General features: G+C 38.8%; 1 protein-coding gene across 1 annotated transcript in view; it reads left to right on the top strand.

The window, feature by feature from the left end:
* Nucleotides 1-25180, top strand: part of Cd96 (CD96 molecule) — a 76783-nt gene that overhangs the window by 27478 nt on the left and 24125 nt on the right. The window contains 5 exon segments of the mRNA XM_051190939.1: nt 8423-8511; nt 10564-10752; nt 15041-15132; nt 23727-23772; nt 24533-24604. Coding sequence (XP_051046896.1) covers nt 8423-8511; nt 10564-10752; nt 15041-15132; nt 23727-23772; nt 24533-24604 — 488 coding nt within the window.

Raw genomic sequence — 25180 nt, 5'->3', positions numbered from 1 at the left:
TGCATGTATGAGCAAATTATATTTAGCTGTTTCCCACCCCATGTATATTATTAATTTTGACCCTGCTGGATATCAGTCATTTAATTCTACAACTGCATATAAATTATGGCTCAAATTTTGTGGGGTGATTCTGGATAGCCCTAGACATCTATTATCCAAGTATATGTGTCTATTAATTGATATTATAATTCTTAACACAATAAAGACAGATTTAGTCATTTATCTTCTGTTCCAACTAATCCCCAAGTTTACCAGTGCATTTCATTCACTTTAGTGGTTAAAATAAAACAAATGATCCAACAACACAGTTTTCCATGGAATGGTCTTCTTCTTAGGACCTTTTGCAGATTCTTGGTGCCAGTGTTTCTGATTAAGATGATCTCAGTGCAGATATAAAACAATAACGTCGGATCCAAGAATCCCAGCTGGAAATAAAAAAGAAAGGAGTACTTGGCTTTGAATTCCACAAGCCATAAAATTTTCTCTTCAGTACCCATGCATGCCTGGATGCTGACTAGAGAAACAAAGGAACAGGCATTATTCCTTGAGAAATTAATGAATGTTCTTCTGTCTCCACCTCCACATAACCATGCCTGGCCTGGAGATGCTTAAAAATGTTGCCAAACATTCTCAGCTCTTCATTCTAATATTCTTAGGATTGCTCTTCTAAGCATCTTAACATATTTTCAATTTTTTTCATTCAATCATCCTCCCAAATAGAGCATCTGTTATTTTATAGATGAGAAATTAAAGCCAGGAAGCGCTGAACATTTGGCTGAGTAACTGTCTGGAGTGCATGTAAGCATATACCCAGGGAGGATGGGACAATGAGAAGACAGGCCACCTTGGTCAGGTACCACACATATGGAAGTACAATCCAACTGTGACTAGTGAAATGCCACATCAAGTGGTTACCCACCAAGAGCCTCGGAGTGCTAATCCCTGAAACTTTAGACTAGTGACTATTTCATAAGATTCTTAGGAGAATTAAATAAATGTATACACAGTTCCAGAGTCCGAGACACACAGTAGATATCTCAGGCATGATTTTCCCTACTCACTAATCAGTCTCACTGTCTCACCAACCCCTTCCTCTGCCTGTGCCGGCATGTATCTGTGATCAGTTCCAGGAAACAAAATGAGACGGACGGAAGGGAAAACTGGGACACATTGTAGAATCTGGCGGAACTGGGTTTGACTTCTCAATGCATTAACTTGAGGAACTGGATCCTTTCTTCCTTCTCTTTCTTATACATGGAAGGAGGCTATGAATGATGCCAACCTCATAAGGGTGATGGCCTGAGCAAATGAGAGATTGTTTGCAAAGCACCTGCCACCTACTAGCCACAGATGTTCAGCTATGGCAATTCCCCATCCCCTAAATTCCTAGAAAGGAGTTACGTCAGTGCCATGCACTGGAGGCCAGAGCTCAACAGCCCTCAGTGGAAGAGTTTGCTGGCGACTCGGTCTGCTATGATCTGTGTGAACCAGTGATATTAGTTAAACCTACAGAGTTTGTGACTAACGTGTCTGTTCTGCACAACAACAAGACCCAGCGTGATTCTATCGATGATGCCTCTTAGAATTGAACATACTACCAATGTCCACAGATAATATTCTGTGTCTAATCATGATCTTATGTGTTTCTGCAGACAGGACTTTACCAGGCTGCCACACAGCATTCAGACTCACTCCTGCAGCTGAGAAGGGTAGATTTAATTTAATCGAAGGATCCCTCCATGTGTAGATTTTTGCATTAAACTAAAAGATGTCAGGTCAAACAGTCCCACAGCTGCTAATACAGTAAATCAAGACAGGTGCATGGAATCCCCACATTTTATTGAGCAGTTTGAGCTTTCAGAAACCACTCTGTCTCCTTCATGTTTGTGCTTTTTGCTTTAACTTGGTAGCTTCCATGGATCCTCTCCTTGTCATTCTATTCTTTTATTATTTTAATAGAATATAGAAACATACTGTCTAAAGCAAATGACCAAACACAAAACACAGGAAACAAACAAGGGTGTCTCAGAAAACCATGAATGCAGGAGTTTCATGTGATTGGCCACTCAGTGAGAAGGATGAATGTTGGGGCTCAGTTTGTCCCTCTCCCTGTCTCTCTTGGGTCTCAAATAAGCCAATCTGGCCTCAACCCCACTATGCCATTATGGATGCCCTTAAACTCGCCATCCTCCTGCCTCTACTGCCAGAGTGTAGGGATTACAGATGTGAGCCCAGCTCCTTTTTCTCTTTTCATTCAGTCTGGACCTGGTGTCATCCACATTTAGGATGTCCTCCCTCTTTGTCTTTGGAAACACCTCGCCCATTCAGCCAAAGTATGTTTCCTGTGAGATTTGGATTCATTCCAAATTGACTATGAGGATTAACCAACTCATTAAAAGGGGGAAAGGAGGAGAAGGCACTGGAGGACCCATCTCAACAACAGGCAGACCAGGCACAGAGGCCATGGTCGCATCCAGTGTGATTTTATTCTAAGTTAATATTTTAGACATAGATTCAGCAACCCAGAAAAGTTTTGCTCTATGTGGACTATTAGAGTCTCATATTTTAGAGGTGCAGCAATAATCTAAAACCTTCACAAATTAGTGTCTGGTCTCTGGACATGAAACAAAGGCAAACCATTAAGAACTGTGCCTTTCAGGTCCATGGAAATGGTCTCTTTCCTTTGGTCGCCCTGGCAAGCATGGTCTCTTTTTCTTTATCCATCATTAAACTTTCTTATATCACCGCTTTTCTTCCCTTTGTGTACTTCTCTCCGGCATTTTTTCTGTATAATTTTCTCTCTTCTCTACATTTCTCCTCATACTGCTTCCCTTATTTGTCTCTCTGAGTTTCACTTGCATTTACCCACTCTTTCTCCTTTATACCTTAATGTAGAACTAGATTAAAATTTTAAATATCTGTGAGCCAATTATAGTATTTTTATTTCTTACAGTCTTTATTTTAACTACAGTGTGTGTGTGTGTGTGTGTGTGTGTGTGTGTGTGTGTGTGTGTGTGAAGTATGTATGATGTATGTGTCAGTATAGGCACACATGTACCATGGTACACATGTGGAGATCAGAGGACAACTTTCAGGGGTTAGCATGCACCTTACATGGTGAGTTCTAGGCATGGCCCCCAGGTCATCATGTTTCTCCAACAGGTACTTTTAACATCTGACCCATGTTGCCAACTCACCTTTCTTATTCTTAAATTTTAAACCTAGTGAGCTGAGAAGTATTTTACTTTTTTCCATCCTAATTATACATTAAGTCATTTTGGTTAGATTGTCAAAAAATCTCACAAGATATAGAAAGGTTACATAGATGAAACAGCTTTGATGTAATAATAAAAAACAAAGTGTTCCAGCCAGAAGAAAGATTCATGCGAAAGTCCAGACAGCTCATATAGAAGGCTCTTAGTTCTTCCATCATTGGATCACACAGAATAACCTTTGCATCACCTTAGATTGTGCTTGCAAAAAACGCTGACCTGCTGCAGTCTCTGAGCCTCTGAGGGTGAGCTGGTCAGGTAGACATTCCCTTCAAGTCTCCCCCTCCACTGAAACTAAGTGCTGGAGATGATGATCCACATAGTCTAGCTTGAAACAACTCATGGACATGACAAGTAATCCGTTCATCTAATTAGCATATTTTGAACTTCTAACCAAGGGTGAGCAAACACTGGGAACCCTGTAGATAAGCATTTGCTCTGTTCATACCTGTAAAGATTGTTTCCCACGATCTATTTTTTCTTTAAAGCCCCACCTCATATACTACCTTTGCTTCATATTTGAACAAGTACTAACATTGTGAAAGCCGGTGTTTTCAGAACGCATGCCCACGGTGGAACAGAAGGGATGCTCTGCTGCAGGCAGGTCCTTGTCTGGCTGCAGGCATACCCACTCTCTCTCTGCTCTCACCTTTTACTTCATCTCCAGGATGGCCACTTCCATCCTCAAGTGCTTGCTCCCTGCCTTCCTGTGGGAACTGGCTATGCAACTAAACAGTAGATGGAGTGCCTGTAGGTGCCTTAGTTGGTTTTCCTCCTGCATGGGTATTTAGCCTCTCAAATAAAGAACATTGTAAGATAAAGTCGGGAGGATGAAGTACAGACTCCCCCAAATGCAAAGAGCCCTGTGATTTCAAGCGCCTTCCCAAGTGTCAGATAATTAAGTTTTATATTTAGCTGAAATCTATGGCTCCTATGAACGTGGTCAGAAGAAAAGCCAAAGAATTCACAGAAAAAAGGCTATTAAGTGGAAAAAAAACCCCAAAACTCAAAGAAGAATGGAAAATTAAGATATGGATTTTGGAGTACTTTTATTACATTATGTAACTAGAGTTGGGAAAGCTGAAATGCTCTTGGCTTATATTCTCTGAAGGATAATTACCACTTATGGAAAATATATACTCACATTTGTATTCAAATTTGGGAAACAAAACATACCAGAGGGGACAGAAACAGTTTTAAAGGCAATGTCCACAGGAAGGAAAGGGTTTACAGCATAGAAGATAAAATGTTATAGTGCAAATTATGTAGAGCCTGAAAATTCCATTTCCAACCCAGGTGGTGTGAGTAGAGAAAGGATGCAACTGAGATTCAGCATTGTTTTTTGAAAACTTGATGAACATTTTTTTAATTCCTTTTCTTTTACTGGAGATTTAGGGTACAAAAGCACCGACCCTGGGAATCCCAACAGAGATGGTGTACCTATCTCTGTACACCAAAAGAGGGGTACTGGTGAAAGATAAGTGATACAACCAACACAGCCACATTGGGAAGAACCCTGAGTGCATCTTAAGGGTACTGGTATGAGCTCTCAGTCTGATCACAGAGAGAACTGAAGCAGAAGGCGAGGGCACGAATAAAGCAGTAGTTTGGGTCACGGTGTGCTGCAGTTGATGACTTACTCAGCCCTATGCAAGGGGGTCTGGAAATGCCCCACCCCTGTTGTTAAGTGAAAGGAATAATTTTGTTCCCAGGAGACGATGACTCTGGCTATAGGGTGCATCCTATCATCTTGGGAATTATCCTCATTGGGGGCTATTCTGTCCTCAATCACTTCTCACAAAGATGCTTCTCAATCAGAACTATCTCCTGGGATCCATGGTAACTGGAGGACACAGAGACACAGAAGGGAAAAGTTAGTTGCAGAAACACATAGACAAAGAGTCTGGTCAGTGACCACTGCCTTTCTTTGTTTATAGATTAAAAACCTTGATGTGTTCAAAATTATTCCCCAAACAAAAAATCCATTGAAAAAGATGCTGTCCCCATGCAAGTGTGTTAACCAGGGATAATTTAGTATTCTTCTACGTGAAGAATTGTTACTTAGCCTGTGGACTCCCCTCTCACAAAAGACAGTAATAATGGAGCAAGAAAAAAGATTTATTCGGTAACCCAGCAAAGCCAAAAAGATGGTGATAGGCTGCATACTGAAAGGCCATCTTAATTTGGTGTGTTCCATCCCATTTTTAAAATCTGTTAACTTTTAAAAATCTTTTAAAAGAACTAATGAGTCTAAGACATCTAACCAGCTCATAGTGCAAAACCTAGGGGTTGTTAGCAATCTGCGAGTTTTGCATACAGGCATGAGGCCACCATGCTCCTGTAGAACTTGAAAGTCGTAAATCATCAGTCTTGAAGGTGAGGAGAAAATTTGGGGAAATTTCAGCCCAGTACTAGTTTGTGCTATTGCAGACAAACACTCTTTGAATGATTAATAAGAGCCCCGTGGAGGTGTAGTCTAGTAATGAATTACAAAGAGATAGTTAAATGCAGCATGAAGAAGGTGGGGCTAAGTTCCTTTGAACTGTAAGGCCAGCTACAAAAAAATAAATAAATAAATAAATAAAAATAAAATAAAATGAGCAAGCATATGTATGGATATGTACATATACAGCCACATACACAGTGAGAGCTGTATTCTTTTATTTCTGGCTTGTCAATCTCAGCTCATCATCTACCAACATCTCCCAGATTCCTGGAGAACATCTTCAACTTATATTTGTTCCTCTTGGCTAAAGAGCCCATCTTAGCTACCCAGGTTTGGATTCCTCGACACTTTCCAACAGACACCACCACTACAATTCAGGCCCATGCCTTTCCTGCCCATTAAAATTATCTTTGTGTGCACTTACACTACTATATATTTTGTCTCCATTTTTATTTCAGATTTAAAATTCTCTTCTTGCTCATTTAACCCAGGTCCTAAATGAAGACAATACTACTTCCTCAGCAATAATATGAATGTGCTTGATACTTACTGAAGCATTTGACCTAAGATTATACTATTATGCCCTCTGACATTTCAGCCTTAGAGATCAGAGGCATTTTAGAATAAGACCCAGATTCTTGAACCAAATATTGGAAGACAGAGACTTAAGGTAGTTCCTACCTTAAGATTCCTGCCTTGGCTTATACTATCTGGACTGCAAGCTGTAAGATGATTTAACCCTGTTGTGGAATATTAGTTTAAAGTGTGTTACATTTGTTTATGATGTAGAAAATTTGTTTAATTTTCAAAGATGTGCTGCATTTGTTTAGCTCTGTAAAGCTTTGTTACTTTGCCTATCTAAAACACCTGATTGATCTAATAAAGAGCCGAATGACCAATAGCTAGGGAGGAGAAAGAAATAGGAAGGGGCTTCCAGGCAGAGAGAATAAATAGAAGAAGAATGAGAAAAAGAAGAAGGAATGAGAAAATGAGAAAGGGGGGAGAATGCCAGGATCCAGCCACACAGCCACACAACCAGCCACAGAGTAAAAAGGAAAGAAAGGTGTACAGAATAAAAAAAAGTAAAAGCCATGAGGCTAAAGGGAGATGGAAAAATTTGAGAAAAGCCCCGTAATTTCCTACACCCTATCAGATGTATGTATCCACATTGTCTGAAAATGAAATAAATGTTGAAAGGGTACAAATGCTGAGAGCTACAGTATTTGCCACCTGCTATCTTAGATACAACAGTGAAACCTTTGGAGGAACTGTATATAAGAAGGATTTTGCCAGAAAACAATGTTTCTTGTACCTTTGAATCTGGTGTCACAGCTTTATAAGTTTGGCTTATTTGAGAGTAATTGGTTGCAGACTGGTACACAAATACTACATTCATTTTCCTGTTGAACCACAATTAGATCCAACAATTGTGGGAAACATTTAGGTACCAAGAACAAGGACCAGGACCAGGCATATGCAAAATCCACACATTGGTAGTAAGAAAATAGCCAGAAGTTGAACTATAATTTTATAGAGCATCAGATAAGATAATGAGAAGTAATAAATATCTTTGGGTATGTTCACCATGCTATGGAGTAAAATCTGCATTTTCCAAAGAATGAAAGGTGCTGAAAATAAGATCTAATTAATCCTGAATCTGTTTCTCTGTTTTTATAGCATAGTTACCTGTCTTCATTACTGTTATATTTCTGTGAAGAGACACCATGGACAAAGAAACACAATGTAACTTATTTAATTCGGGGCTTATTTACAGCTCAGAGAATGAGTCCATGGCTAACGTGGTGGGGAGGGTGGCAGAACACAGCCCCACTGGAGCAGTGGCTGAGACCTTAAATCCTATCCACAGGCAGCACAAAGAGCAAGACTAGGTCTGGCGTGGGCTTTTGAAACCTCAGAGCCTACCCCCATCAACATACTTCATCCCACAATCTCCTAATCCCTCCTAAACAGTCCACCAAATGGAGACCAAACATTCAAATATATGAACCTATACGGGCCACTGTCATTCAAATCACTATTCTACCCAGTGGTACTGGGTACACTATTCCTCCCAGGTGGTACTTATTTCAAACCAAAATGTTTTACCAAGAAATTTGTTAGACTGAAACCCCATTAATGGCTTCTAATTCCTTTAACCATGAGAAACCCTGACTTTTTCTATTTTTTTTTTTTTTTTTTTTTTTTTTTTTGCCTACCAAAGGAAGCATGCACTGTCTACTGTAGAGAACCAAGATGAAAAACAGAGGATTTTGAAAAATGTAAAACCCCCAAAATGATAGATATTTACTTAAGATCATTTCTATGACCATCACTAGAGATGGTCTTTCACACTATTTTGGAAATAAAACATAATGTCTCATTCCCCTTCACTTCTATTCTAACGACATTCTTCTCAGCTCTGTGGCTCCTCCCTGCTACTCTTTGATTTCTAGCTTAGTAACAGTTCTATTTCTCAGAACCCATAAACCTCATGCAACATTAGTATAGTCTTTCACTTCTTAACTGTCCTAGGGTCCTGGCCACAAATTTTCCAACACCCCTAGAGTCAATAACCCCGGTATGTAGCCTGTGCACAGTTAAAGGTAGGCAAAATCATTTCTTGCTAAGTTGACTCATATGAATGGAAACACAGCAAGAATTTCTTCCCAATTTGCGAATAATCCTCTTTCTGTCTGTTGTAGAGAGTATTTACCTGCCTACTGAAGAGTGTCTTCCCCAGAGCAAATATCACCTGGTTAATAGATGGAAGTTTTCTTCAAGGCAATGAAGAAGGTGAAGAAACAAAGCTATGGGAATGGGCTCAGCAATGCCAAGCATTGGAAAGCCTTGGTGCCCAGGTTGATCTTGTCATTGAAAAATAATTCTTGCTCTAAGAAGCCCATCATCTTACCTAATAGGTGTCACTTTCTGATACTTTATCTAATTCCTCCAACAGGGTAGAAGGCAACACTTCCAGGAATAAAAGTGATACACTTGATTTCTTCAGACAATACATACAATTTAATTGTTGTTTATAAAAGCAAATATCCTGTATGAGGAGAAAAACATTCAAATAAACATGTAGTTAATAATAAGAGCTATGATTTTGTAGCATTACTATCTGTTCTGCCCTGTTATTTTAATATATTATGTTCAGTTTTCTTGACACCACTGCTTTAAATCAACTGATAATAATTTCCACTTTCTCTTGTAAATATATCGGGTCAGAACTTGGGGGTGTGGCAGTAGCGTTGGATATATAGGGTTTCTTCACAAGGAACAAGTTTACTGGGAGGATTAAGCTCTTGGGGCAAGAATACACACAGAGACCATTTCAGTACAAAGTAGTAGATTTCATAGGTGGTAACCATGGCAGCAGCACCAGAATAAGACCAGGCATCTATGCCTGGACCGCAGGCCTTCCACTGACTCTTTGTTGCAACACACTGAACAATAGCTGAGTCACAAAGCTATGTTCAAATATCTCTTTTAATTTCTAAAATTAATAAGTTCTACTGGTAGGTGATTTTATAGATCCCTTGATGATCATTTACTGGTTAATGAGTTCACTTTAAAAGCACTTCGCTCCAACCACAACACAACACAATCCTGAAAGAGTATGTTAAAGGTTATGATAAGTATATTTCACTGTTAAGTAAACACTGTTCAGTAAAGCATCCAGATAGGACAGGCCCGTTATGTTCACACATAAGAGGCCAGATGGTGTGATTAGAATTCCACCAGCATACAATTGCATTTAGCTAATAGTTCACTAAATACTAACTCTGGAATTAGCAGGAATAGCCTTTCATGGGAGCCAGGCATGTTGGCACAGACCTGCAATCTTTATACTTGGGAGTCCGAAGAAGGGGATTAAGAGTTCAAGGTCATGCTTGGTTACATAATGAGTTTGAGGCCAGACAGAAATAATACATCAGACCCTGTCTCAAAAGAACAAAGAACCTTAAATGTCAAGACTGTGAGAGTTCAGAATGATGTGGCCTGTGGGGACAGATGGGTTTTTAGTAATTAATTATTACAATGCATGTAATTTGGACATTATCCTAACAGTGACAGTTAAAAGATTCTAAAGAACCCTCATGTGATCAGAACCGAAAATGGATATCAATATACAGCTTATTTTAGGGAAAGGATATGATATGGTATCAGAATTAGAATATACATCATCTACTCCACTTATAGTAAGGAGGAGGTTCAATCCACTCAACACCCACTGCATTCAGTCAGCAAGGGCCACACCCAGATGCACTTTCTCAAATTAGGAAAGCTCAAAGCAGAATGGGGGGGTGGTTATATTCTGTTGATACATTTGGGGTAAAATTTCACTACATGACCAGAGACTACAGATGAGCCTCCCCAGAGTTCAAGCCAATTCAAGTACAAATCAGCAAGTTGTCCATGACTAAATGGTGCTGATAAGTTGGAATAATCTACCGGAGCTCTTGGATCCACAGTCAGAAGCAAAACATGTAAAGAATGCATATTATAGCCCTATTATGGATCAGTGCCACCCGGGAACTGGAACAATTGCCCCAGGTTAATGCCAGCTTTGCTGGAACTGGCCTTGCTTCTCAGAAGTTAAATGCTAACTGCTTGATAGTCTACATTACTATAAATTAGTCATGTGGTGAGTCTGTAGTTTCTCTCCACACATGGGGTGGGAAGATGACTAGAGACATGAGAGAAAGGCCAGTCTGGGCAACAAAGGGAGACCCTCATGTCAAAACAAAGTAAACTCGAATTTTATTTTGCCATGTCTTGGCATCCTTGTCTGTCTGGTAGAGAAAATGTCAGGGCCTAATTATGTTTTCATCTGTCTTGTAGGAATATACATTATGAATGATGAGGAAAATGACAGAAATGGATTTCGGGAACTGAAGTCAGTTTTAACAAGGATACATGGCAATAGACCAGCCCAATCAAACAACGTGACAATTCAGTGTAAGGCTCTGTCCCCAGACCCCAGAAATAAAATGTGGAATACTTCATCACAAGCCATCACACTATCCTTGGGTGAGTTGCCTGAGGAGCAAAGTCAATAAGGGTTATCCAAGAGTGTCACCAACTCAGAACATGACTAAGGAAAAGATAGGATTTTTTTTTTATTCCCATGCCAGTACTATACCAGAAAATTCTCCACGTAAACCCAAATTGCTAAATTTCAAAATATTAAATAGTTCATAAGTAGAATCTAAAACCACTTTCTCCAAATAAAAATCAAAGGTAATTTTTCTATAAAGATTTTCTAAGAGTAATTTTTTTTATTGTGATAGTAACTCTTTTTCATTTTCTTTTTCTTTCTTTCTTTTTTTTTTTCCAGACAAGTTTTTTAGGTTGTAGCCTGCACTAACCTGGAACTAAGTGTCTAGTATAACCTGATCTCTAATTCCTGGCAATCTACTTGCTTCAGCCTCCCATGTGTTAGAATTAGAGTCATTAGTCACCGTGACACCTAGCCTAATCATAATGTTTAATCAAGTAGCATTCTGGTTGACTTATCATCCAAAGCAAATTAGTAATAGCACCTATGATTAATTGAAATTTGAACTGTCTTAAAATTCCTGAGTCATAAACATATTTAGTGCCTGTGAATGACTCAGCAGGTAAAGGCACTTGCTACAACCCTGACAACTGAGTCCCATCTTCACACCCCACATAGCAAAAGAAGAGGACAGGCTCTGGAAATGTGTTCTCTGATCCTGGTGTGTGTGCTATGACTTACGCACTCAGGCACACGTGCATAAATAAATGCTCAAATGAATAAAAGAAAAATGAAAAGATTTAATTATCCCCAGCTTGTATAATTCCACTATTTAGAAATGGGTAAACCTTGCATGCATTAATAACTTCACTACCCTGGTTTGAAGCACAGTATCTACATGAAGATTTTGATGACTACAAAAACTGATCAATTCAGCCACTCCAGTTACCACAAAATTTGAACAATCAAATTTACTACCCTGAATCATATAAAAATAATTGAGATTTTACTATATAAAATATGACAACTGCCTCAGCAAATGTGGTGACAACAGACATGCCTATGTTGAAATGGTGCATATTTAGTAGTGCTCAGATAAAACAAGATTTGTGAATCATCATTATAGTTCTATAAGACTATTACCCACTTTAACTATTATCACATCTTCATAAAGGTTGTCTATAACATATCCATAAAAACATACTAATTGATACAGGACTGTTTGCATTGCACCCTGGCAGAGTCCTTACAGGTACAATGCTTGGTTAGTGTGTCTTTAGGTGAAGGACTATATATCTTAGCACAAAACCTTTCCCACTACTCAGAAGCAGGCACCATTCCATGCTGAGTCAAAGGCAGTATCTCTCATGACTTTACCTGTGAATTCAGAGTCCTCATTCAGAAGCTGCTATGAACTTATACAAAAACAGCCTTACTCAACTTCAGTCAACCCCCTGAAGAATGAGCCCAGCCCTTTCCTAGAGGGGACATGATGGGAGGGCTGCAGTCTTGGAACAGTATGGACTTTATCATGTCTCATATAGATTTGTCAATGCTTTGGCACACTCTGGAGTCATGAGCTAAAAGACTCTAAAGTCTTCAGTTCTTGAACAGAACACTGTTCCCATGTGTTCCCAAAACCAATGTATTCTGATATTAAACCCATGCTTTGTTTCAAGATCAGAAAATAATGAAACTTTCAAAGCAAAAAGGAATGCTGATGTTCATACTGCAAACACACTGGATTCCAAATTTTACAGGGAAGCTCCTCTTCTTGTGTAAGTTTAGACTATGAGCTTTTAATCACCAAATGAACTTTTAGTCATTATAGTCAGATATTAAAGCTAATAAATCTTGGAGTTTCCAAAAATCTGTTTCCCCAATTATAACTCCCTTTCTAGTCCCATTCATACACAAATGTGTTTTTACATGCTTAAGTGTGCTCATATATTGTTTGGAGGGTATGGAGAAAGCCAAAAGGATATCTATCCCTTTAGCTGAGAGAAGAGGGAAGCTAAGCATTTAATAGAAGTTCTAGACAAATACTTCTTGCCTCATGACTTCCTGCAATAATCCAAGATTCATACTTGCGTCTGGTCCCAGGGATCCTGAAAGCATAAATAGAGAATTTAATATGCACACCAATCACCCAGAGACCTTGTTAAAATATAGATTCCAATTCAGTAAGTCTGGAGCTAAGTCCTACATTTCTAACAAGACCCTGAGAGAAACCTTTCCCACTGCTCTGTGGACTCTGCTCTAAGAGGAAAGAATCTTACATGCCCTGGGATTTGGCTCATTTCTTAGGTGGACCAGATAAGGATGGATACTAGTTCACAGGAAACCTCAGGACTGACACAGCTGTTCTTGTGGGCCAGACTCACAGCTGCTGCTGTGGTTCTGAGAAGATTCCTATCCTACAGTAGAGTGACTTCAGAAAGGAGACTCCAGAAAGGATGGAGGTACTAAGGTCTGGAAGCCCATCCCTTTCAACACTGCAGCAAATGACCTGACCTTAAATGTGCATAAGGCAACTTTACTGGGTCCTACCCCTGGGTGCCGGGAAACCTCTTATCCCTGCCATGCTGGCGCCATGTCTTTTTAACAGCCCTGATTTTTATTTTGACCAAAGAAATGTTTCTACTTTTCAATACACTCTGAAGCCAGACAGATGGTTTATGAGCTTAGATTTTGTGCTGAAATCTATGTGGATCTGGACATGGGGTACACCCCTCCCCCAACTTCTAAAGATATCTGTTTATGAAATAACAGCAGAATACTGTTCTAAAACAAAATGTCCATCTGTGAAAAGGGAATGCCTTACACTGTAGAAATCTGGGACAGAACATAATTAATAATATACCTTCAGTTTCAGGAATTGGCACTTCATCTATAAAGGGTGAGAGAGTAAATATTTTAAGTTTTATAGATAATATTACCTTTGCCATAATTACTCAACACTGTAACTACAGCACAAAGGCTGCTATGGATAGCCTGTAAGGAGATTAATACGATTATATCCAAAAATACTTAATTGATGAGCATAGGAATGGGTAGGATTTGCCAGTGTGCACTGGATTACAACCTGTGTAAAATCATTCCACAGAGAAAACCATGTAATCATTTACCTTACAGCCCCACACTTCCGCTTTACAGCCTACTGTTTTAGAAGCGGACCCTTACTACCTAAGAGCAGCCAGGTAGACATTTAAGGTTGGTCTTTCTGGCAATTTTGTATGATTACATCATTTCCATTTGTCAATATCTGCAAATACAGTGAGAAACAAAACTGGTTCTTCTTTGGAGTGGCATGACCCATGAATAAAAGTGACAAGATCCTTCCTAGCACTAACATCAAGGGAAAGAGGCATATCATCAAAGTCCCCTGGGACTTCCCAATTTTAAAAAGGTTCAAATGAGAAAAGGTCAGGAAACAGCACAAAGACTAAGAAGTCTTCCTGAGTGAACTATCCTTGGGCTGAAACACCTGCCTTTTGTATAGAATGTGTGGTTCACGAGAGACAGAAAAGTGATGGTCAACACCATGACATAAAGTAGGGGAGCATGTCAAAGTATCAATTATGATGTCATTTGAAGACGTCAGACTAATTATACAAGGTGTATACAGTATGACTCTCCTAAACAGTGATATTATATCTAAAAAATACAAAATCCTCCAGGCTCAAAAATTAACTAACCACATTTAATCTATATTTCTCTAAAATCAAGCAATCTTCCTTATACTTGTAATTTAAAAAAGAAAAGAAAAGAAAGAAAACCCTTCAGGGGCAGTAGAGATGGCTCAGTGGTTAAGATATGCTAGTCTTCCAGAGGACCTGGGTTTGATCCTATACCCTCCCCTGGCCATGAGGGGAAGGGGCAGGGGAGAGTGGCTGCCTGGTTCACAGACATAAATGCAGCCACAACTCCCATATACAGAGAGCTATTTGCAAAGCACATAATGGTAGCTGAAAGAAGACAAATGAGTGTAAAACAACACACCTTAGATTCTATTTACACACACACACGCACACACAGAGAGAGAGGGGGGGAGAGGGAGAAGGAGAGAGAGAGAGAGAGAGAGAGAGAGAGAGAGAGAGAGAGAGAGAGAGAGGATAAATAAATTATTTAAGTGTTTAAAGAAAATTTAAAGACAGCTCCACACCTGCTCCTCTCACTCGATATCTCACTGCCTGGTCCATAGCAAGCCCTGAATACTGATTTGCTAGATAATGAATAAATAAAGTAAGTTTAGAACTGAATTAATATCTTTTTCTTATAATATTTTATTCATTATAAATACCTGCCTTACACTTTCAGATTCGGTGAATGTCTCAATGGAGTATCCAGCTAGTGTGACAGGATCTACCCTAGGCACACAACCTTTTCCAGATGACAGTGTATCTCCTAAAGTAAGAGTGTTACCACATTATTTTTAATTTACATAACTTACTAATCATTTAACTAATAGGGTGGTTAAAAGTAGCAACTTGCATGATTTGTGTCCTTCCTTGCTATGACATTTGAAATAAACAAAAGTATTGATCTCATAGTTTCCAAGAGATACAAGTTAAAGCCATGGGAAAATTGAAGTTGATATATATTCAGTGAGGAATTTGAATTCTGTATTCATTATTAAATAGTTATTAAATTGACAGTCCTCCATAGTCATATTCTCACTGGGAAGTTTTTTAAAAAATGTGGTTGCAAATGGGGAAACTGTGGTCCTAAAATAGCTAGAGCATTTTACGTTAAAATTTCTCTGGCCTCAAACTAATTCACCAGGATGGCTGTGAAGTCAGCACTCCCACCCATGGCATCATTAACTGTTGGTCAGTGTTGCTATGGTGAAGTCATTCATCGTGGGGCATCTCAGAAGTTGGCATTGATTCAAACAAATCATAATCCTGATGTCCATGCCTTTGTACATTATAGAGATCCATGGGAACCGATTACCAAAAATAAATAATAAATAAAAAATAAATAAAACCAAATCCTCAAGTATATATAGAGTAGAAGTGTGGCTTTAATTTCACATTTAATTAAAACTATCAATTTTGCCTAAAAACGAGAGCTGAAAATGGAATAAAATAAAAGCAGTCCACTGGAATGAATGCTTGCTTTAGCTGGTAGCCTTTTGCATTTTGCCTACAGTCACTGTCACATACAGTGACAGAAAGTGAGAAGTAGATGGCAGGAGAGAAATGCCTGCAAATCCCCATTAGTGTTTCATAACACTGTTTAAACACTGCTCCTCTCCTGCTCATCTTCCTTTTCCTCTTTGTCCCCACCCTCCTTTTTTTTTTTTTTTTTTTTTTTTTAAGTTAGCACTTTCAAAGACCATGGTTTCACCAATAAATTACAACAGACTGGAACATTTTTACCCAGAAAACCTCAGCATATTCAATAACAATAGTAAGATCTTAAACCAATACAGTGCCTTAAGTATTGTTTGTACATTGCTATGTGAAAAATTACTTTGATATTTAGTAAAGTATAAAATACCTCAAATGGATTCAGTATCCTAGAATCTGCAGATTAGCTGAGTAATACTAAGGGATTTTAGTGCAGTGAGGTTGAGTTGTCCTACGTTTCAGTCATCTGAAAGATTGGCTGGAGTAAAAGCATGTACATCCAAACTCAAGCATGTTCTCAAAACAGATGCCTCAGTGCCCACTGAGTGAGCCTCTCAGTAGGACTGCATCCAATATGGCTGCCACCTTCCCCTTGACAAAGTACTTCAAGAGTAATGGCTCCAGAAAAGTACCATTTTAATGACATTCTCTTCCACACCACAGGTCACTCTGCTTTATTCTATTCATTAAAAACAAGTGTATAATTTGGGGAAAGTCTTAATTCTCATCTCTCTGCTCACAAGACCACAGACCCATTGGTTCTGCCTCCTGTTTTGATGTCTATGCCAGACCTTCTGACTCAATGACATTGGTTTTGATATTGATCCCTCATCAGTAACTTATCTGGTTCTCACAGTCTTATTTCCTACTCTCAACACCTTGAGAATAATGTCACATCTCCTCTGAGTCCAGACCTTGGCCTGTTCATGTGGTAACAGCTGGTCTGAAAAAAAGTTGATGATTATGCATAGGAGACAAAAGGCAGAGGGGGTACAGCAAAACTAGAGATTTACACATAAATATGTCTGTCAGAAGTGGATGGAAAACAGATTTGAGAGATAAATTATTGGGTAGTTTTGGAAGGAAGCAGCACAGAAAACATCAGCAGGTCAGGACACTGGGTTCTAAAGCAAGAGAGTCCCAGAGAGAGTTGAAAGGAGGTAAAGATGTTGGTGACTTGGGTGTGATGGCATCAGTTTCTGCCATCATCATCCATATATAGATATAGGTAAGGGACAAAGCAGAGAGAGTTAGAGTGGGGCTTAGAGGTAGAGTGCTTGATGGACATATGCAGATCCCTGGGTTGCATCTCTCCAGCACCATGACTATCACCACCACAACCAAGGATGACAGCAATACTCAGCAAGCCATGCTGAGCATGCAAATAGGGCTGGGGATGTCCACATGCAGAGTCTGGAAGGAAGGATGGGCTCAACTGGAATAAAGATACAAGATGGGTCTTCAAATTATTATCCTTTCTAAATTTTTAAAACTTTATTATTTAAAAAGTTTATTACTTGTTGAAAAATTATACCAGATCCCTAAACTAAAATTTTCATCTTAAGCACAGTTGTAAATAAGTTGGACCTATCCATGAGAAGAGAAGCAGGGGACATAATAAGTACTGTTGGGGAGAGAAGTGCTAGGGAGCCAGATGAGGTGAGGCCAGGGAATGATGAGGTAGACCAGTAGGCTGTGGATTTAGACTGATCTGCATGCCAGCAGTCACTGTGGTTTCTTAGTGTGTGAGGAAGAGGAAGATCTGTGAGTAGTGGCAGGCAGCCAGAAGACTGGGTGATGGTGATTTAAAATGACCTATGTCGATGACAGTCTCAACAAGGCATTTGTAGAAATGGAGAGTCCCATGACAGAAGGCTCACCAGCATTGCCTGATTAAATACGGGAAGAAAGCAAGGTTTTTAGAATACTGTCACACAGTGCCTCCCAGGTTTCTCCTAGCAATTATCAAACCATTTTTTTTCCCACTGACATGGCTGTGTCAAATAGCTGAACAGTGACACTGATATTTGTTGAGTTCTTCCAGTGTATCTAGGATTATCCTAAACTAAATACATTGCCTCATTTCTTTCTGCCAATAGCACAAAGTTGAAGTATTATTAAAACCCACTTCACAGGAAAGAATACTGAGTCACAAAGAGATTAAATAGCACAAGCAAGGTCATACAGAAGGTTGATGAGCCAGACAGGAGCCTAGATAACCAAACTACTGCTCCTGTCAGTACAGGCTTCGACTCAATAAATGCCTTTATACTGGATAAATCTCTGCTCATTTGAAGTTTTTGGTGATGCTACTCACACAGAATATCTGTATTAATCTTTCTCTTTGGTGGACCAGTGGTTTCTATGAAATTCTGTCTCCAGAAATGGAACTCACAACTCCTCACAATGGAAATAAATAAGAGGAAAGAACACCTTTCCATGCTTTACGTCTTCCAAAATCATCTTATAGTAGGCACTTTTACCTGCTGAACAGTCTTGTCAGCCCTGGATGATCAATTTTAAGGTCATTAACAATTACCATGTTTACGACTATATCAAGTATGTGGGGAACTCTGCCTTGCTTTCTGTTGTCATCATTGAGTTGGCCTTGAACCCTTTTCAGACAAATAATCTAGTGGTATATGGTCCTCTTACCTCTTCATTTAACATGTTAGACAAGCAGCCTCCTTTGTGACAAGAGTTTTGTGATGTTTTTAGGTCATCTCTGCAAGTGACTCCTTTCGCTAGCCTGAAGGTCAGTCTCCACCTGAGTCTGACCACTGGGACTGATAAGGCTCATTTGAATGTGACACTATGGCTCAGATTCCCCATCTCACCACTGCCTTGAAAGGTTTTTTGTGCTGCAGGGGAGCTAATGGAGAGTAACTCCAACTATGTGCAGAAAACAAAGCAGATTGGTCCAAGTACATCCAGTAGATGCTATAGTGATGGAGTAGAAAGCTGAGTGAAGCAATGTGATATGAAAAATAATTTAATTTCCAGGCAATATCACAAGAATATAAGCAAAACCTTGAATAAGTCAGCCTGACTAACCACATTGTTCTGACTGAACTTGCAAATCACTTTTATTCTTGTACTTGGTTGATTACATAAGATGGACTGGGTAGCAAAAAAAAAAAAAATATTTCCTCAATCATTCTCTGTTCAGATGAGTCTGTTGAATTGTTTCTTAGCCTCTGGGAAAAAAATTTCAGACAAATTACTTAGCCTTTGAGGTGGTAATTTTCATATAATAGATGTCGTCTGGTCTTTTTCAGTCACTAGAACAGACGTGTGTCAATAATTTAAAAGTCTTGTCAAATGTAGTTTCAAAACTTGAAAAAGTTAAATTAGTCCAGAAGTTCTCTTCTCTCCCCACTGCAAACATGGCTCCACCTTAGCTGCAGAGGGCTGATGTGTACTGGCTCTGTGCTTTATGTCTGTGTGGGGTGAAGACAACAAAGTAGCTTTGCAATGCCCTAGTCTGACCCCAAACTTTCCTTCAAACTTTTTTTATGGCTTAGCCCCCTCCTTTAGAGGACATGGGGTAGGAAGAAGAGAGAAGCATGTAACCGTGGGCTTCCTTTAACAGGCTAGCTCTAATCTAATACAGGCAGCTCAGGATATGAAAAATTAAACTGTTCACCATCACCTCATGAACACTTGGGCAGGTGTATTAAAGAATTTTCAGAAAGTTCTTAACTATGGGACTGACCAGGTAGTAAGATGCCTCTGTCATTTCTAGAGTTTATATATTACCCTTCTGTGGTCTTTGATGGAATTGAAGACAGATATTTAAGGTTATAGTTTTCCTTAATTGGGATTAAAGGTAAGTTACATATAGGACTTTAGCCTCACAAAGATAGGATAGATGAAGGGATATTTTCTTTAAATCTTACTAAACATTCATGTACTAAATATTTTTAACTGTGATTCTTATTTGATAACTGTTGTGTGATATATTTTGCTATGCTAAGGTTAAAACCCTTCTTTTTATTTTAGACAGAAAAGAGGAGATGATGGGAGATATCATTCTGTAAATATGTTTCTCTTATTGGTTAATGAATAAAGCACTGTTGGCCAATAGGAAAGCAAGATATGTGGGACTAGGAGACTAGGAGGAGAGAGGAAGTAGTAGGGAAGAGATTCAAGATGGAGGATGGAGAGAGAATGCCAGCCCCTCTCTCCAGTAAGAAAAGACCACGTGGAAATACTTAGATTAATAGAAATGGGTTAATATTTAAGACAGATCCAGCAAATAAGAAATTAGTAACTGGCCAACAGCTCTATATCTAATACAGGGTGTCTGTGTGTTGTTTGGGGATGGTGTGGCTGTGGGACCAGATGGGCAGGAGAAAAACAGCTCATGACAGTGGGACCGCTGACATTTTACCCATCTACCCTTTCTGTGGAAGGCTGGTGGTCAGTCTGTGGGAAAATGAACAAGGATGTAGGCTAAGAAGCAGTTGACATAATGGCATGTGGTAAAAGTCAGAATTAACTTTTGTAGAACATACTTCTGTCTCCTCCATTCAACAAAGACCACTTGAATGTCTATAGAAACTATAAAAGAGTAATCCTTCCTTTTTAGTGAGAAGTATTTAAAGAGTTAAAATGAAACGGATTATAAGGCTTTAAACCTCATCTTACCTCATGGAAGGTTCCAAACTAGTATAAACAAAACAAATTGAATGAAGTGGCTGCTTGTTTCTTTCCTGGAAACAACAATCATGATGATGTATGTCTGAACACTTGCAAATATAATAACAGGAAGTCTTACACTGAAGAAAAAATAAACACTCAGGAAACAGCAATCAACTATCACCTGAGCTGCCTATAGAGTGTGTCATAATATAAAATCAATTATTGAAAATCAAGAGGTTTTAGTGTGTCGTGAGTCAGTCTTAGCCTTGAAACTAAACAGACCAATGTAAACTGCCCCATTAGCATGCTGAGAAATATAACGAATATGAATTTTTTAAACTGCAAATAAAATCCTTTTAAAATTGTCTACTCAGTGTAGTGACAATCAGACATGATCATATTTTAGAAATATAACACTTTAAAATTAATTTTGATAATTACATAATAAATGAATTTTGATCATATCTACCCCTTACTCTTCCATTTTAACTCCCCCAAGAGTTGTTCCTTACTCCTTACCCCTTCCCAACCCTGTGTCCTCTTTTTCTGTTTTTCCATATGAGTCAACTGATTCCAGTTTGTACACTCGTAGGTGTTCTAGCAGCCACTGAAGCCAGGTCAACCTACCAAGGGCCACACCTTTAAAGAAAACTGACTTTCCCTTTTCAATAAGCTAGAGGTGAAGGCTTATAAACCCTTCTGCCCTCCATGCACTGATGTGACTGCCTTGATCTTATCTAGGCAAGCACAGCCCCTGTGAGTTCACAAATGCAGCAGTCCTATTACCAGACACCATCTCTTACAATTAGAGAATCTCCAGGTCAGGTTTTAGGATGGGATTCCTTTTAAAAACCACTTCAGACTCAAAGCCTTGAGAAAGAAACAGTGCTGACACCAATGGCCTAAGTTTGATCTCTATTCTCCTTTTGCTGTTGACACTAGAGACATGTCATTGACCATCTCAGAATCACATCAAAACCACACAGAGGAAAAAAAAAAAAAAAACATGCATGCCTGCCAAGTAGTAAAGATCCAACCACGGAAAAGGAAGTGTCATAAGCTAACTAAGCCACAGAATATAGGGAAGTTTCCACCTTTCCTTCCCAGATCCAGTTCTCCCATGACATTCCTGGACTGAGAACACATAGGTTTACATGTTGTCATATTTGGATTCCCTATGTAATTATCTATCTCCTCCATGTCTCCCCTAATTCTCTGTGTCTGCTCCTTGAATGGAGGCTGCAGAGGAGGAATATTTGAAATTTCAAGTTCAGTGCCTAAGGAATACAAGCTCTCAAACATTTGTTGACCAAAGAGTGCCTGCGGAGGGATGACTATCTGTTAAGATGTGGTCCTGGCATGTGAAAGGACCTCACTCCGAAGCCATGGTGTTAAACCACCAGGAAGGCAAGTGGATTGAATTAATTTAGAAACCAGTTATTTTACCAAATGGATCCAACTCTACCCCTCTGTGTTTAATACGGGTCCATAGTAAATGATTCATTCTTTTAATAACCTATGAAAAGTTGTACAGACCAAGAATGACAACAAAACACAGCAGAAGATCAATAAACCTGAGACTACCATGTGTTCCCTGCAGATAAAGGCCAGGTTTCGATGGTTCTTTTGTTTCCTGGGGATCATGTGGTCCAAGCCTTAACAAATACCATAGTTTTGCCTGTGAATGGATGCTGTGCTCTGAATGAGTTCAGAAACATTAGCATTAGTACACATGACTGACCAGAGGTCTTCCCTATCTCAGGTCTTCTTTTGCTGATATTGATACCTATTTAAATTTCCAAGCAGCACAAAGCATCTCCTAAATGTTCCCCTGTTGGTGACAGTTTAAATGGAAGGGTATATGACATCGCATCTCTTTGAATTTCACTAGCAGGCAGCATTGCAGAAATATTTGCTGAGAATATCTCTGTGTGTGAAGCATTTGTAAACCATGCAAAAATTTATTTACCATACACTTATTTTTCAAAATTTCATTGTCTGTGTTCTCCAATTAAGAATTTTTTTTCCAGGGCTAGAGAGATGGCTCAGACGTTAAAAGAATTTTTCTATAACCAAGGCACTCAGAAAACTGGGATACCCTTCTCTACTCACAGCAGTGTGAGGAAACACAATACAGTGCTATCATACTGCAAGCATGCTATTAAGGACATTGTACAACTTCCACAGCATTCATCTTACGAGAACTTGGAAAATCTTTTTCTCAATTATGATAGAAAGAATAACTCTCCAAAACTAATTTACTTTTTCTTTTAATACACATCAATCAAATAATATACATTGTTTCTTTTCTAACATTTGTCTTAGAAAATTCAGGCCTAATGTGGGGCTCTATCTGATAAGGGATCAAAATACCAAGTGATGCATATTATGTAAAATCCCATTCCAGTCTCAACAGAATTCAATTTTTTCTATTTCCTCTGTCCTTATTTCCTCTTTTTATTTACTGTCTTATTTCTTTTGCTGAAATTTTATGTAAGACACCTTAGGTATGTTTGGGAACAAGGGAGAAATACAGACAACCAAAATATAGTAAAAGCACATCTCTCGAGGAGATGCAGGCATGGTTCAACAGTGTGGTTGGATTTTCTCTTCCTTCATCTGTCTTTCCTCCTCTCTGGAGGAGCATTCACATTTCAAGTGAACATGAAGCACATTTTCATTTGTGATAGGGGAGACAAAAAGGAAGAAAAGGATATGTTGCAAAGATGGAGATGACTTTGTAAGCTGAAAATTGAAATATACAGAAGTCTCATAGCATGTGAAAATATATTCTTATGAAAATTCATTGTAAGCCAAGAATCAAAATAAATATGAAACCATAGTTAGCATGTGAAAATGTTTAACCCTTATAATAACTCACTGTAAGGTAAATTTCATGAAGACAGAAACCTTGATTTAACTTATTGCTGCAACCCTTGCACCTAGAATAGTGTTAGGTACAAGGTAAATATTGAATCGATATATGTTTTGGAGAGTGAATATAATAGATTTGAATTTAGGAGCAAAGGAATTATATGGATATTTGCTGTGTAGCCATGTTTTCCATGTTTGAAATGAAGCTATTATACTATGTGTCTATTTAGATTCCTTCCAAGACTCTCTTGTTCAGTGTCATCATTAAACATGTGACTATAAATGTTTATAGCAATTTGGAAATTTTGTTTTAAAAACAGGATCTCCAGCTATATCTTCAATGACCATTGTAGATGGGGGTAGATGGGGATGTGACAATACCAGATGCAGCTCCTCAAGGTAAGGCCTCTCCTCCTGTACTTCATACTCAACAACTCACACATCTTACTGCTGTATCTAAAAGTTTATATTTTTCAATAGATTTTTGAGTTACCCTGTATTGACTACATCTGGATGTAGTGATCACTATAATCTTAACAGTAAAGGTTGATGGCATGCATTACAATAGACCTTTCATTTGTCAAGGCATTTTAAGGTAATACTAAAGTAACCCAGTTAAAAGGACAGAAAAAGGAAATACATCAATAACAAGTTGGCATTAAACATGAAACACAGAATATCAACCTCAGAACTGTTAAGGATAATGCATGTGGAGAACCTTGGCGGATTCCATAGCAGCAAGGGTGACTGAGGAAGGGGACAAATATGTCAGGCAAACAGAGCTTAAGAGAGAAGTTTTATTAGAAATGGAAGAGAGGGGGAAAGGAAAAGAGGTTAAGAGATGCAGAGACACAGAGAGGACAGAAGAGGGAAGACAGGAAAAGTCCTGTCTGCCCCAGGATAACAGTGGGAAAGAGAGTGTAAGTGGGCAGAGGTCTTTCTTTTAAAAGATCCTTTGCATCTGCATGCTGACCAGGCTACTGTCTGAGTGATGGGGGCAGGCCAGCACAATGCCTGAATCCTTATAAGAACATCTGAGTAGGAAGGACATTTCACATGTCCCAAAGTCTCACAGATTAAAAACAGTGCATCAAAATAAAATTATATTACAGTTTTATAAGAAAAAATGTTGGATTCTGAAAATAAATTTCTCTTGCAGGCAGTAATTCCAGCACAAACACTAAAAACTTCAACTATTCCCAGACATCTGGTGGGACAGATGTCAAAAATTGTTGCGTATAACCATGGGTCCCTCTGTGTCTTCCATTCATTCACCCAGCACCTGTATTGAGCAACTACTATGTCCTGTGTTCATAATTATATTCTTGAAATCTTATAAAGCATCAACTATGTTTAAAGAACTGTTATAGGTGATTAGAATACATATATGGACAAGATCTAAGTTCCAAATTTGCTGTGAAGTGAGACAGAAACATGGTAACTAATGATAAAAGAAAATAAACTCAATACACAGACATAGGAAGGGTCAAGGGCAGGCAGCAAGGGCTGCTATGATACCTGGAAAATGTGTTAAAAGTGAGGATTCTGAAATAGACATAATGGTACACACCTGTAATTCCAGCATTTGGGGAGTGGAAGAGGAAGGACACAGCTACTTCAAGGTCATCTTCTGCTACATGGGTAGTTCTTGAGGATATTCAGCCTTTTGGGAAAAAGGAGGGGGAAGGGGAAAGAAGGAAGGTGATAGATAGACCCAAACACAATGAAGATGTCAAGGAAAGTTCTGAATGCATGCATATAAAGTGTGAACTAGCCAGGATCTATGTATCAATAATAAAGAGTAAAA

The sequence above is a fragment of the Phodopus roborovskii genome, unplaced genomic scaffold (assembly GCF_943737965.1).
Source record: "Phodopus roborovskii unplaced genomic scaffold, PHOROB, whole genome shotgun sequence".
NCBI lineage: Eukaryota > Metazoa > Chordata > Mammalia > Rodentia > Cricetidae > Phodopus > Phodopus roborovskii.
The sequence above is the reverse complement of the archived record's forward strand: the minus strand, read 5'-3'. Positions and strand labels throughout refer to the sequence as shown.